The sequence below is a fragment of the Lycorma delicatula genome, chromosome 1, assembly GCF_047948215.1.
Source record: "Lycorma delicatula isolate Av1 chromosome 1, ASM4794821v1, whole genome shotgun sequence".
Lineage (NCBI taxonomy): Eukaryota > Metazoa > Arthropoda > Insecta > Hemiptera > Fulgoridae > Lycorma > Lycorma delicatula.
In genome coordinates, this window is record NC_134455.1 from 338,626,983 (window position 1) to 338,641,241 (window position 14,259).

General features: G+C 30.7%; 1 protein-coding gene across 2 annotated transcripts in view; it reads left to right on the forward strand.

Moving 5' to 3' along the window:
• LOC142334322 (uncharacterized) overlaps positions 1–3,841 on the forward strand; it is a 52,335-nt gene extending 48,494 nt beyond the window's left edge. Inside the window, exon 6 of one of the 2 annotated variants that reach the window (XM_075382266.1) lies at positions 2,040–3,841. In XM_075382266.1, coding sequence (XP_075238381.1) covers positions 2,040–3,629 — 1,590 coding nt within the window. In that variant the 3' untranslated portion in view covers positions 3,630–3,841. The remainder of the gene's footprint in view (positions 1–2,039) is intronic. The other variant, XM_075382265.1, reaches the window with a different exon arrangement.
• Positions 3,842–14,259: the final 10,418 nt, after the last annotated feature.

Below are 14,259 nucleotides of genomic sequence, written 5' to 3' on the forward strand. Positions count from 1 at the left end.
TCCCACTTTTAAGAGAACATTAAAAGGACAATGATTTGTGATAGTAGATGAAATAAAGAAAAAAAAACACCAAGTGAACTTAAGGCTATATGAAAAAATGTTTCCTTCAAACATCCAGTGTGTCAGGCCCAAGGGGCCTACTTTGAAGGGGCAATATCAATATAGAAGAATAAGTAAATCTTTTTTGATCAAAATTGAAATTTTCATTATTTTTTTATCATACCTCACATAGTAAAAACTTTCTAGATTGTTTACATTTCATTGTAAACATTGTTGCTTATTTCATTGTTGCTTAAACATTTCATTGTTGCTTATTCTTTAATAATTGATGTCAAAGTTTGTAGAGAGATTTAGAATAGCAATAATTGTTTGTTTTAGAAAGATCTTCATGTGGCCTTTTGTTGGTCTTTCATTAAATATATATGAATGTAGAATAATGATCTATTCCCATCATCGAAGCGACTGCATAACTTATGTATATATGTTTAGCTTTTAATACGGAAACATGTATAAGTGGTTTTTGCAGCTCACTGAAGGACACATAGTATATTAGATATGTAAATAATTTTTTTTTATAATATGAAAGTATTTTAGTGATACTAAAGGTATTACATAACATAGTGATGGAATTTGGCCAAGAAGGTGTCCTAATCTCTACTTGACTTATGAGATACCTCTTTTTCAAGAGATATAATAATGCAGCTTGCTCCTCAAACCCCAGTAATACAATCTAAGGCAGAATTTTTATTTGCAGTCAAAGAGCTAAGCCTGATGTGAAATTACTCATATTACTTTATGACATCATTGAAGTTGCAAATTCTCAGTTTTTTCTTTCAAATCTCTGTTCTTAAATACAAGCCTCTTTTGTGCTGATTGTTAACTTAGTTTTAGAATTTTTTATCCACAACTGAAAAGTGAATATTTATTTGACTTTAATAACGTTAAAATAATATATTTACAGTTCATAAAATTGCCAAAACCAAAATTTAAAACTAGGCATGCATTTTAATTTTAAATTAGCATTATCAGTAGGTACAAGGAATTAGTAAAAGGAAATGTATATATATATATAATACAAACAGAATATAAAGAAAAAACCTGGTTAGTTTTTTATTAAATTGAATGAGTGGTTTATTATGGATTATTTCATGCTAAGTGATCCAGAAAATAATATTTTGGTTGCTTGACCATTTTTATAGAAATAATTTTTTTTTTAAGTTACTTGTTGGAAATCCAAAATTATTATTTTTTTAAATTTTATTCTGTTTGGTTTTTGTTCAGTGGTCATGTTTGTTTTACAGACCAACCATGATTTTGTAAATTCAAAGAAAATGTTGTGGAAATTTGAATATCTTCACTTTGTCAATAAGTTATTAAAAGTAATTTGTTCAGAAAATTAAGCATTACAGGAATGGTTATGTCGAATTTTTATGTCTCGAGGGTAAAATGTAGATTACGTTTTATGTTTTCCTTTGAAATATCTATGTTTTAATGATATTTTTAGTGAGGGTTAGAATTTAAAAGGCAATTTTTTAAATATTTTTTTTACAAACAGTTTTATAGCAATTGTACTTGCATGTCAAGTTTAAGCCCTGAAACTTATTCTCCTTTCTTAAAAAAATTCTTAAGCATTCAACATTTTTACTTTAAATAATTCTCCTAATACTTCTAGATTTTGCAGATGTAATAGTTCTAGATTTTTATTTTTTGTGATTGGTTCTTGATCATTCCCTTCTTCCAATTTTATTTCTTTAACTATTCATCATATCTTATTATTTATATAGCAAAATATTGTGTCACAGAATATATTTTTACACATTATAGAATGCAGTTTTATAAATATTGATATAGAAAGAAATTTCTGGTGATTGTCTTTGTACTTCCTAAATTACTAACATATAATATGACATATGTTAAAACATAATAATATTATTAGCTAAGTGTTTGAATAATATGTATTGCCTATTATTACATAGAAATAATTTTTTTTTCAATGTAATTTTATGTCAGTCAAAATGTAAATTTGTCTGTGTGCACAGGATGGAAGTCTGATGGATGCAGGTCCGTGGCCATCACCTCAAACAGCTAATTTTGTTAATGGCTCGCTATACACGTGTCCTTTGTGCGGAGAATCATACTCGACCCATGATGAATTAAAAGATCATCTTTCTATTCACTCATTGGAGAATCCTTTTGCCAATAAGTTCTTTAATACAGCTCTGTATGATGGAAATGGTTACATACAAGCGATGAAGACTTTTAGAGGAGGTGTAGAGGATAAATCTGATCACACGTGTGCTGTTTGTTCGAGATCATTTCCTCAACTTAGTTCATTAAAACGTCATATGAAAATGCATACAGGTGAAAAGCCCTTTAATTGTACAGAATGTGGAAAATCATATTCAGAAGTAAGTTATTTGAAGAGGCATATATTGACCCATGCTAGCAATAATCAGAATAATTTCTGTTCTATATGCAATACAAAATTTAATGATATAATCTCATTAAGACAGCACATGCAGATGCACGCAGCAAATGTTAAACCTCACAGTTGTATGATCTGTGGTAAACTTTACACACGACTGGCTGTTCTGAAAAGACATGTAATGATGCATTTTGATTCTTCACAGGTCAATAAACTTGTTGAAGGTAATGATATGCATGATGATGAAGAAGAAGAAGAGAGCGATAAGGTAGATAAAGTTAAGTCTAGCAATAAACCTGTACCGATTAAACGTCATGTTTGTTCGACATGTTCAAAAGCATTCAATAGTCTAGGTAATCTACAGCGACACTACAGAACTCACACAGGTGAAAAACCGTATGTCTGTTCACTTTGTAACAGCTGTTTTTCTCAGTTAAGTCATTTGAGACAGCATCATCAGACCCATACAGATGAAAAATTAGAATGCCCTATTTGCAGCGTGTGTATTAGTAATGACAGAAACTTTAAACGTCACATGAAATTGCACACCGGAGAACGACCATTCAAATGTGATACCTGTTCAGCAACATTTACACAGCAATCGCATCTTAAAAAACATAGCAGAACTCATAACAATACTGTTTATGCTTGTTCAAATTGTAAGGCTTCATTATCTGATTTAAATGAGTATAAAGAACACATGAGAAAGCATGCAGGTGAGAAACCTTATGCGTGTTCAATCTGTGATACATCTTATTCTGATATTAATCAACTTAAAGAACATGTAGAAACACATTCAGACGAACGAAAATTACAAACATTTAACAATTCAGAAGTAAATTGTAATGACACTTCGGTCATGTGTGAAAATAATGATGGTAATGATGTAATCGAAGATTCAGGGAAAGATGGTGCTGAGTTAAATAATAAAAACATGAGGGATTGTTCTGTTCAGGCTGGTCCTATGGAAGATGATGTAAATGGTAGCAACAGTAATGATAAAGGTGTTAATGTGATGAATGAAAATTCAAATTTAATGGTGTGTGAAAGCATTAATAATAGTACTTTAGAAAATAATAAAAGTATTAAAGACTGCTCCGTGGAAGATGCAGATGTTACTAATAACACTTTGTTATGTGAGAACATTGATAATGCAACTGTACAGAATCAGTTAAGTAATAAAACAAGAACTGATGAAAGTTAAAAAGATAACCTTGGTTTTTCCTCTGGTCAGAATTACGGCTAATAAAAAAAAATTAAGGGACCATATGCCGAGTCTGTTGAAAAATTAATCTTATGTAGTTGTGTTGAAGGGTAAAATATATTCTATTCTGATCTGAGTTCCATAAACGTTTTTTTAATGTTCACCATTTTTGAAAATTATGAGTATGAGTACTGCAAATAAGTGTTTGTTACAATCTTTTTTCAAAATTTGTTTACTGAATGATGAAAGTTAAAAAGAAAAATCTGTAAGGTTATTTAGAACAAATTTAGTAATGAAAGTTGAAAAGAAAGGTCTGTAAGGTTATTTAGAACAAATTTTGTTATTTACACTCATTGACCTAAACTTTCAAATCTTAAAAAAACAACAGGAGAAATGTATATATGTTAATAGATTTATATAGCAATTCAGTCATAGAGTTTGATATAAGCCCATGATCTGATTGTCAGCCTCTTTTATAGGTAAAAATTTAACAATTTTTTTTTGTCATTTTTTGGTATTAAAAGAATGATGAAACGACTTAAGCAGGGCAATGAGGACTGCTCACCCTATTTTCTCTAAAAATGGAAATGATTTCCTTACAAAACAATTGTATATTTTAATGGAAATTACATTTTTCTCAGTTAAAAATGATTATGTTAAAACAACTTTTGCTGTCTCTCAGCATAAATAGTATTATAAATGCCTGTAAAATTCTTTTAAAAAAATGGAACTTTGTGTTCATAAAGTAGTGGGAGAACTAAATTTCTGGACTTTTATCACTTGCATTACTTTTTTTTCAACAAATGGGTAGTATAAAGCATATGTAGAAGTTTTTATAAGTACCTTACTTTTTTGTTGTTCTTTATTTAGTGATTGCATTTTAATTTATTAGAGCACCCAGTGGCCAGCCATTTTGTACTTGATTTGTTTACATGTGATTGAAGGCTTAATTTTTTGGTGTTTTGTGTCAGAAATTATCTTAAGTACTTAGATCTGGCAATTATATTCCAGTAGAAGTCTAGCAGAACAGGTTGTTTCTCTTGAAAATGCCCCAATGTGTGGTACAACTTGTGGCAAGCTTTTCCTAAACTCATTTTGGACCACCTTTTTTTTGTTGTCCAACAACAATAAAACGTTTTGCTTATTCTTAATTATTTGCATCAAAATAAATGTATTAAAAACACATTTAAATATTTTACTATTCTTTCTTATTAAAAAGATTGTTTTTTATTCTTCTTTTTCTTATTAATAGGATAAATAAAAAGATTTATTTAGATCTTTTAGGAAACTTTAATCACAAAGAACATACAGTTATCAATTCTGCAAAAGATAAAATAAACTGAATTTTAAATTTTAAAAATCATTAGATAGTGATGTTTTAAAATTTTATATGAATGAATGAATTTGTGAGAAATTAACACATTCACAATCAGAAATGCTATAGCAATCACAAAATTACTGGACTGACATTAGCAAAAGGTAAGCTGAGTGGGACTGCTGTAGCATTCCCATGAAGAGTTCTTATATTATCACTTCTCGGCCTCTTGGCTAAGATCAAAGTGTAGTCGTTATTCTTATTATGCAAGCATTAGAAATATGCCTTTTCTCTGATGGACTGATGTAGGAGTCATGTCCCACTGAACAGATCTTTGTGTTAACTGCAGTAGCAGTTCATAGTTCTGACTATTTATCTCTAGGACCACAAATAATTACATTACAAAATCAAATAACATGCACACTTTAAAATGTAATAAAATTTACAGCTAAATAAGAAAACAAATTTAAAAAAAATAAAGTTAATTTTCAATCTTTCAATAAAGTTCAATCTTTTTTTAGTATAAGTTAAGAAAAAATACTCCAATTTGTAAAAAGAATAAATTTTTCTTTTCAAATTTTTAATATAAGGACCACATGCCAGTTCTCAAAACAGTGTCCTGAACATAATAGTATCAGGCAGGTTTTACAACAGTATTGAGTTAGCTTCTTTTTCTTCAATTCTGCAAACATTGGTGACATTTAAGGTAATAGTCTGATCAACACTTCCATCCTTCTAATTCAGGAATAAGTTCTTGAAAGTGAGCATCATCACCAGCAGCAGTAATTACAGTTGTCTTCTTGCGATCGGTAATTAGCTGATTTTCTGTAACTAGTTGTCTGCCATGTTTTGTTTGTCTAGGCTATGTAATCATTTCTTTCATATTTTCATTATGAAATTTGAGGAATGGCATTCCAATTTTTGCAATTGGTTTAAACTTTTGTTTATACAGGCAATAAGTAAGAACTGTATAATGCTACATCTAATAAGTTAAATATTACTTTCTTACTCCAGCAAAGAGTTTTTCTAGGACTAGAATAATAGGCCACAATCTGATCACACCTGTCAATGCCAGACATATTTTCATTATAAGCCACAATCTATTTTTCGTTTTTCTTTGCTCTCTCCTCAACGATTCTGAGTGGTAATCATATATGGATGGTAGCAGGTTGTTATGGATAAAACATTTCTCTTATTCTTACACTTAGAAATATTTATGTTTTTTCTTTGTTTCTCAACTAGACCTGTGCTCACCTTTTTTTAACTTTGATTTGGTAACTTCTGGTGGATTATGTTTTCTATTTGATCTTAATGTTCTGGTACTGTGTTTTTTTATTTTGTAATATTGCTCTGACATAACAATACTATTATAAAAATTATTCATATAAATATGGAGTCCTTTGTTAAAATATGGTTTCAAAAGTCAAAGAATAATACCACTAACCTTGCTACTAGTTTTTTATTACACTTTTTCCCTGATATATTTCAATATTTAAGACATATCCCGATGGAATGTATGAGGGTAAGTCAATTATTATTCGCAATGTAGTTATAAATTTTATTGCAATACAAATACAAAACTTACATGTACATCATTTTTCAACATAGTCCCCTTGCATTTCAACGCACTTGGTCCATTGTTGCACAAGCTTCTGGATGCCCTCATAAAAGAAGGTTTTCGGTTGAGCTGTGAGCCAGGAATACACCGCTTCTTTCACTGTTTCGTCCCACGTAAATCGACGGCCCCTTAATGCCTCTTTGAGTGGACCAAACAAGTGGTATTCAGAAGGTGCAAGATCAGGACTATATGGAGGATGTGCCAGTACTTCAAAGTTGAGTTTCTGGAACATTTTAGCAGTGTGGGCAGTAGTATGTGGATGGGCATTGTTGTGCAACAACACAACAACTTTCGACAGCAATCCTCAACATTTGCTTCAAATTCCAGGCTTCAGCTTTGCAGTAAGCGTCTCACTGTAATGTGCACTGTCAAAAAAAAAATTAAACATTTGTAGCGCAAATCTGTTAATTCATATCATAGTGATCTGGATTAGATAATAATGAAATAAATCAGAAATTAGCATTTATGCTGTTATACTCTATTAGAAATAATGCAGTGGATATGTTGCATTGCACATTGTCAATAACAATGCAATGTAATTTTATAGCAATTGTTTTGATCATTTATAATTTTCTGGTATCCAAAAATATCCCTTGTTAATATCTGTATATTTTATTCTATTACAATACTGCACCACATTGTAACGAATGTACTGCTAATAACTCTGTATTAGCAGTTATTCAACTTTATCGGCTAAATTCATGTGGTTTAATTAAGTTATTTTATAGATACCATAAAACAATTGTTTATTTGTATAAAACATTTAATTGTTTGGCAACACGTGTTTATAGGTTACTTTATTTATTAATTACTACATTAAACGAGTACTTTAATGAAGATAAAGTGAATGAATTGTCTGATGAGTTGACACAATATATAATACAGATGCACATTTACAAAATATTTTAACAAGAAAAATAAAGTGAATAAGCAAATGAAATTAATTTGCATAACGTGCAGATGTCAAAAACAATTTGCAGACGATGTACCACTTCATCAGTAGTTACTCTTCTGTCTAAGAAAACCATTTCACGTGCACGCTCATTTGTGGTGGTAAACGGTCATCCGGCTCCTTCGTCATGCATAACACTTGTACGACCATTATAAAATTTTTCAATCCATTCATAGGCACTGTTGCAGCAACACACTGTTCCCGTAAGGTATCAAATTTCTTCGATGAATTTCAGCCCCTGATACACCTTCCAACCACAAAAAACAGATCACTGAACATCGCTCTTCTTTGGTGCAAACAGATAGTGGAACAGCCATGGTTAACGGCAGGGCAGCAATAATGGAAATAACCTAGCAGCATCAAACCTGCACAGACATAACAAGAATTAAACCATACATGCATCATCTACGCAACACGACAGTACTACCAACATAAACAAAAATACGGACAACATAAACTAAATTGCGGATAATAATTGACTTACCCTCATATAATTCATAAAAATTTTATGCCATATTTTGACTTCTTATTCTTCAAATACTGTCTAAATATTAATCGCTCTCTAAACAAAAGCATACGTTCATAAAGAGAAGTGGCTCATCTGGTTAGAAAGAATTTTTAAAAATTAAGTAAATGTTTATCCAATAATGGTGAAACTTTATGCAGTCTCTCAGTTTCATCAACATTTGAAATACATGAACTATTGAAAAATCTTAAGATTTGTTCAGATCATCTGCCCTACATCGTGTGGCTAAAAACGGCTTACAGAGGATCTGTAGAAAATGATCATGTAATCCAGAAATTTCAATTGAGCAACCAACAAGCAGAGCCCAAAAAATTTATTTAGCTCTTCTAATGACAGTTTTTGCATTTACCAACCTGCAGATTTTATTTGAAGTATTGTTTGAATTCAATAATTTATCTTGATAAATTGTTAGTAGACTACAAAATCAGTTGCATTATATCTTCATTCCAAAGTTTACAAAAAACATCATAAGGAGTTGCATTTTCATTTTTATTTATTTTTAAACGACATGTCATTAAATCAGAATTTAATTCTGTGATTAGAACTGCTTCATTTATCCACAAATCCTCCTTTTCTTCTTCATTATTATTGACATCATCATTATCATCATCATCATCATCATTAGTAGCGCTCTCCTCAGCTTCATCACTACTTTCATATTCAGATTTATCAACAACATAATCTGAGTCGTCATCCATGTTATCTTCTTCTGACCCACATGAAGCATTGTTATAGTCATTATTAACATTTTTTTAATCATTATTATTATTATTATTATTGCTGCTATTATTTGATCCAACTTTACTCGCACAAGAATTGCTCATTAAAGTTGTTTCTTCTGTGATAATCACTTCAACTGCTTCAATTCCAGTTCAGTACCAGTTAATTGATCATATAAATTATTTAAATTTATTTCTTTTGTATGCATCACATGAGAATTATAATCAAAATTACTATCTTCAGTTCCATTCTCTTTGTCACTTTCACAGTCTGTATTGGAAGATTCATTCAACACGTTAGCTACTACTACCATCAATCTTTCAGATATTTTGAATCCATTTTGTATTATTATTCACATAACACATATAATTCACTAAACAATATAAATAATTCAGTTTCTAAATAAAAATATGAACGAAAGTTGTAATAACAAACTCAGTTAGCCTCTCTCAAAGTGCAATGTAACGTTATTAATAGGTGTTTACAAGAAATTCTTTTTGAAGCAACGCTACCAACATATCAAATTTTCAACTGTTTCTAGTGGATCAAAAAAGAATATTACACATGATAATCCACTTATGAAAGAACTGTTATCACATTCATGATTTTTAAAGTGAAATAAATATTAACTACTAGAACAGTCGCGATCCTGCATAACATGCCAGCCTGGTAAAGTTTGTGACTGCCATAGCAGTTCTGCCTAACAATTATATTTTATTCTTGAACCTTTCTTGCACTGATCACATCTACTCTTTTTCTCTTCTTACCGAGACAGGCTTTCATTATCAAAACTGGCTTAACGTACTACTTTTATCTATAGCTTATCTCTGCTCAGATAAGATTTTTTATTGTTTTGTCTTCTTTCAGTTGCCTAAAGTACTTCCTTATGTGAGTATATAATGCAAGTGTAAATCCTAATAATCAAGATACCTTTGTTTTTGTGTCAGTTATATTTGTGTGTAAAAGCCTTGCATTACTTTCTGAAGTTGATAGGAAAAATCAGAAACTGCCAATATCATTTCTTTCCTCATATTTCCCCTAAAACTGGCTACATTTTCATGTATCCTACCAAGCTCTTGTATGTATGTATTATGCACATTGTGTATAACAGATAAAGTGTGTCTGTTCAGATTCAGTTTGTTTTTTTACTGGATTTTATTATGAGATTTTTCTTGTAGGTACACAGCTACTTGAACTGAAAGTAATCACAGTCCAAGATATTAATGTGTTGATGTACCACATTATTATCATAATACCTAGATATTCAAATACTTGATTTTCATTACATATTTATTAAAATAAACCAACACCATTTTCACAAAGATTGTACAACTACCAATAAAGCTTGTTCAAACCTGTTATTGTAGATCATTGCAGTACTACATACAGTAAGTCATCTACAGACAGCGAAGAGCTTCAGTGAAAAAAAATTGCCAGAAAAGAAATTACATTTTTTTATCTCATGGAAGAATTTCAGATGTGTACAGTGAAAATCCTTGAACTCTTAATTCATAGCCTTTAAATAGCTGTGATACATCTTTGATATAAGCAATTTGAAATATCCTACTCTGGTGCTTATATACCTGACTATACCCAAGTGACCAACTTGCCACAAAGTGTCAGACAAATACGCATACTAAAATATGAGTTCATACCTTTATCCAAGAAAAATTACTATCACCAGGAAGGTATTTTTTCCAGCTAGCATTTTAATTTTTCTATACTTAATAATTTTAATATCTTTACACTTAATAAATTAATCATTTTTATCTAGATCTATATTCTCAGAAATGTGTAAATTTCTCATAATCTGAATAAATCATTTATGTGGCATTATTTCAGCTGTAGCTGGATTTTATGAGTCTGAAATTTGATCTTGATGCATAGTTAATCAGAATATCCAAACCTGGAGAAGACACCCACCTTGTGATGATTCTAGTCACCACATTGCCCCCTCATTCCTAGCTGAAAATGAAAATGCTGTTACGTACATTTACATCAGTCTTTAGTCTTAGTTTTTTTCAGACATGTTTTTTTTTATCAGACACTAACACAACCATTTACCAAGTCACAGAAGCAGATACCCTTTACCTGACTAAATTTATAAATTTTTACTTATGACTGTTTGCTTTTTTTGGAAATGAGAAGCATCAGCTGCTTTAGTAATTTTGCCCTGTGAGAATGAAATTTGTAACGCATAAAAAATGCCATGCCTGACTTATACCTTCAGAGAAGGGCTGAAATGCTGCCATTTTTGCAATTCTTCATTATTCTTTCTGTCTATACTTAATTGCAGAAAATTGTTTAAATGAAACATTAAAATAAATTTTGTTGTAGACTTACAACTAGAGTTGAGCTTTCAATTGTCCTTATAACTTCTTCCTTAAGTGTATACGGTGTGCCAAAACAAGTTCAACATTTATTAGTACATAGAATCAAAGTATAGATTATGCTTTGATCTAAAATTTAATCCATCTTCAGGATGGATTACCCTATGAACACCCATAGAAAGTATACAACTTTACAACATACTTTTGGTACTCTTTGAAACAAAGATTTTCATCAAGGGTAGCAAGGTAATACCCAAGTATTTTTGAAGATGGACACCACTAATAGGTAGGCTTACCATCTATATCTACATCTGTTGAGTAAAAGTTAGCCGATCTTTCACCATGAGGTTCGTTTCAGGACTGAAGACAGTCTTGTACTAAAGACTTCACAATCTTAAAACTTAACAAGCCTAGGGGAAGATTGTATTTGTATACAATTTTGGTTCGAGAGTTTGTTTCAATCAGCTGTAGCCAGTCATCTGCATAAGCAATAATGTAAAAACCACTGGGCAACCTCATCAAAGAATCAAGGACCTAATTCACTGCCCTGCAGACAACATTTAGACAGGATCTTTCTTACTTCATTGTCATCATGATAGACAAAATGACTTAGTAAAATAAATGAAGGAACCCAATTTCATACAAAAATGCTTTTGCAATTAGTATAAGACAAAGGCCATCATAAATTGTTGAAAGCCCCAGATATATCCAAAAAGATACCTAATATACTTAGACTCACTAAAGGAACGTGTGACAAATTGAAGTATAGCAACCACGGTACCCTTCCAGGATGAAAATCATAGTTATCATCCATTAGCAAATGTCTTGAAGTAATTCATTCATTTATTTGTAAGTACGAGTAAAAGTCTTTGCAACATTTTGATTGCAACTGGCAAGTACATTTTACCGGTGTGAAATTCTCATGATTGGATGCTTGCCACCAGATTTGAAAAGTTTTAATTTCCAACAATTACAAAAATAACCTTCAAAAAGGCACTGTTAAATAGGCTTTCTTTTGAATTTATTTGTTTTTACTCCTAAGAAACAGACATAGATTTCTACCATTATACTATCATATCTTTGGGCTCTGCCACTACAAAGATTATAGATTACTTGGTGGATTTCTGCTTCAGTAATTTCATATCATTCCCCAGTAGTAACTTGGAACTTTCCTTCAGAATCTCAGATGGTGGAGTTTCATTTGCTTAGTTATCATCTGGAAGCAGATCAGTCAGAAATAGTAAGGATCTGTTCTTTGTCTAAATACACCAGCTTGTATTAACAATAGAACTGAAGAAAAATGTCATTTTTTCCTTAATACTGTATACACTATACCTTGTTATCTTTTCCCCCTGATCCTTAATCAAAGAGTACCAGAACGTTTTTTGGAATAGCTAATCTGACTGAAATTGTGGTCTGGTGCTCGTGATGTTGAACACTTAGTACTGCTTCCCAGACTGGATGAGGCTCATGTTGAATTTTACACCTGAATAACAACTTATTCAGCTTGGTGAACTCATATGGACTGTTGAGTCCACCAAACTGCAATAATTATGTTAACCTGAACATAAAGAATAGTCAGGTAGGGTTTTAATAATGGCTACTTTATTTTGAAATAGCAGTGGATCAAAAATCTGGTAGTGTCAATGAAGTATGATTATGTTTATGTAAGTTTTTAATATGAAAAAAATAGATAATTACTTGATACTAACTTGAAGAATGGAATATTATTAGTGATAATTTAAGTATCATTAGCAGGTTCAGGTTGATAACCAAGTCTCCACACACCTCAAATCATTTCATAAGTCGTGTAAACCAAGATTTCAACTCTAAATTTAAAGATTTGTAACTACAATCTGGGTCTGAACAAGGACTGCTGTTGTGTTAATGGCAGGTTTTTTTTATTTCTGAACACCTTTTCATGTGTGGCTTTGGTAGTTCCAATCTCACGTTCTTCAGGAGCTCCAAACATTTTATATTCTAGAGACTAGTGGTCTGTTGATTGTATGAAAGAGTTTATCCCTTAAGCATTAAGAACATTAAAAACTGTAACAAAGATCATTTTTTTTTTTTTTTTTTTTGTTTTACTGCCTATTAAGCATTTTATGGTATATAAAAAACAAAACAGTATACACCTATAAATTAATAATGAAAAAATATTCTCTGAAACTCACAACAAAAACAGCTTCCAAGACACTGTATGATGTGTAATTTCATTTGCTTATTCACTTTATTTTTCTTGTTAAAATATTTTGTAAATGTGCATCTGTATTATATATTGTGTCAACTCATCAGGCAATTCATTCACTTTATCTTCATTAAAGTACTCATTTAATGTAGTAATTAATAAATAAAGTAACCTATAAACACGTGTTGCCAAACAATTAAATGTTTTATACAAATAAACAATTGTTTTATGGTATCTATAAAATAACTCTTAATTAAACCACATGAATTTAGCCGATAAAGTTAAATAACTGCTAATACAGAGTTATTAGCAGTACATTCGTTACAATGTGGTGCAGTATTGTAATAAAATAAAATATACAGATATTAACAAGGGATATTTTTGGATACCAGAAAATTATAAATGATCAAAACAATTGCTATAAAATTACATTGCATTGTTATTGACAATGTGCAATGCAACATATCCACTGCATTATTTCTAATACAGCAGAGTATAACAGCATAAACTGCTAATTTCTGATTTATTTCATTATTATTTAATCCAGATCACTATGATATGAATTAACAGATTTGCGCTACAAATGTTAAATTTTTTTTTTTGTTTTTGTCAACTTTTCTAATATTATAAACTAATTTTTTGGCAGTGAAAGATTTAGGATCTCATAGCTAGAAAAATGTTTATGTGCATAATATAAAACACAAGGCATTCTGTTACTTCATAATATAATTTTTGTAAATAAACATTACTAGTTAGTATACTACACTAACAAAGTCCACTTCATTGACTCCCATACCAACTGAAATATTTTTTTCTTATTGGGTGACACATATTCAGTGACATCTTAGCAGTTGTTTATGTCTAGTAAATAAAAAGTGAGCAGTAATAGCAATTGTGTCTTAGACTACCAAAACATCGCCTATGTCAGTCAGCATCTTTGAAAGAGCCATGTAATTTGCTTACAGATGTAGCTACATTCAG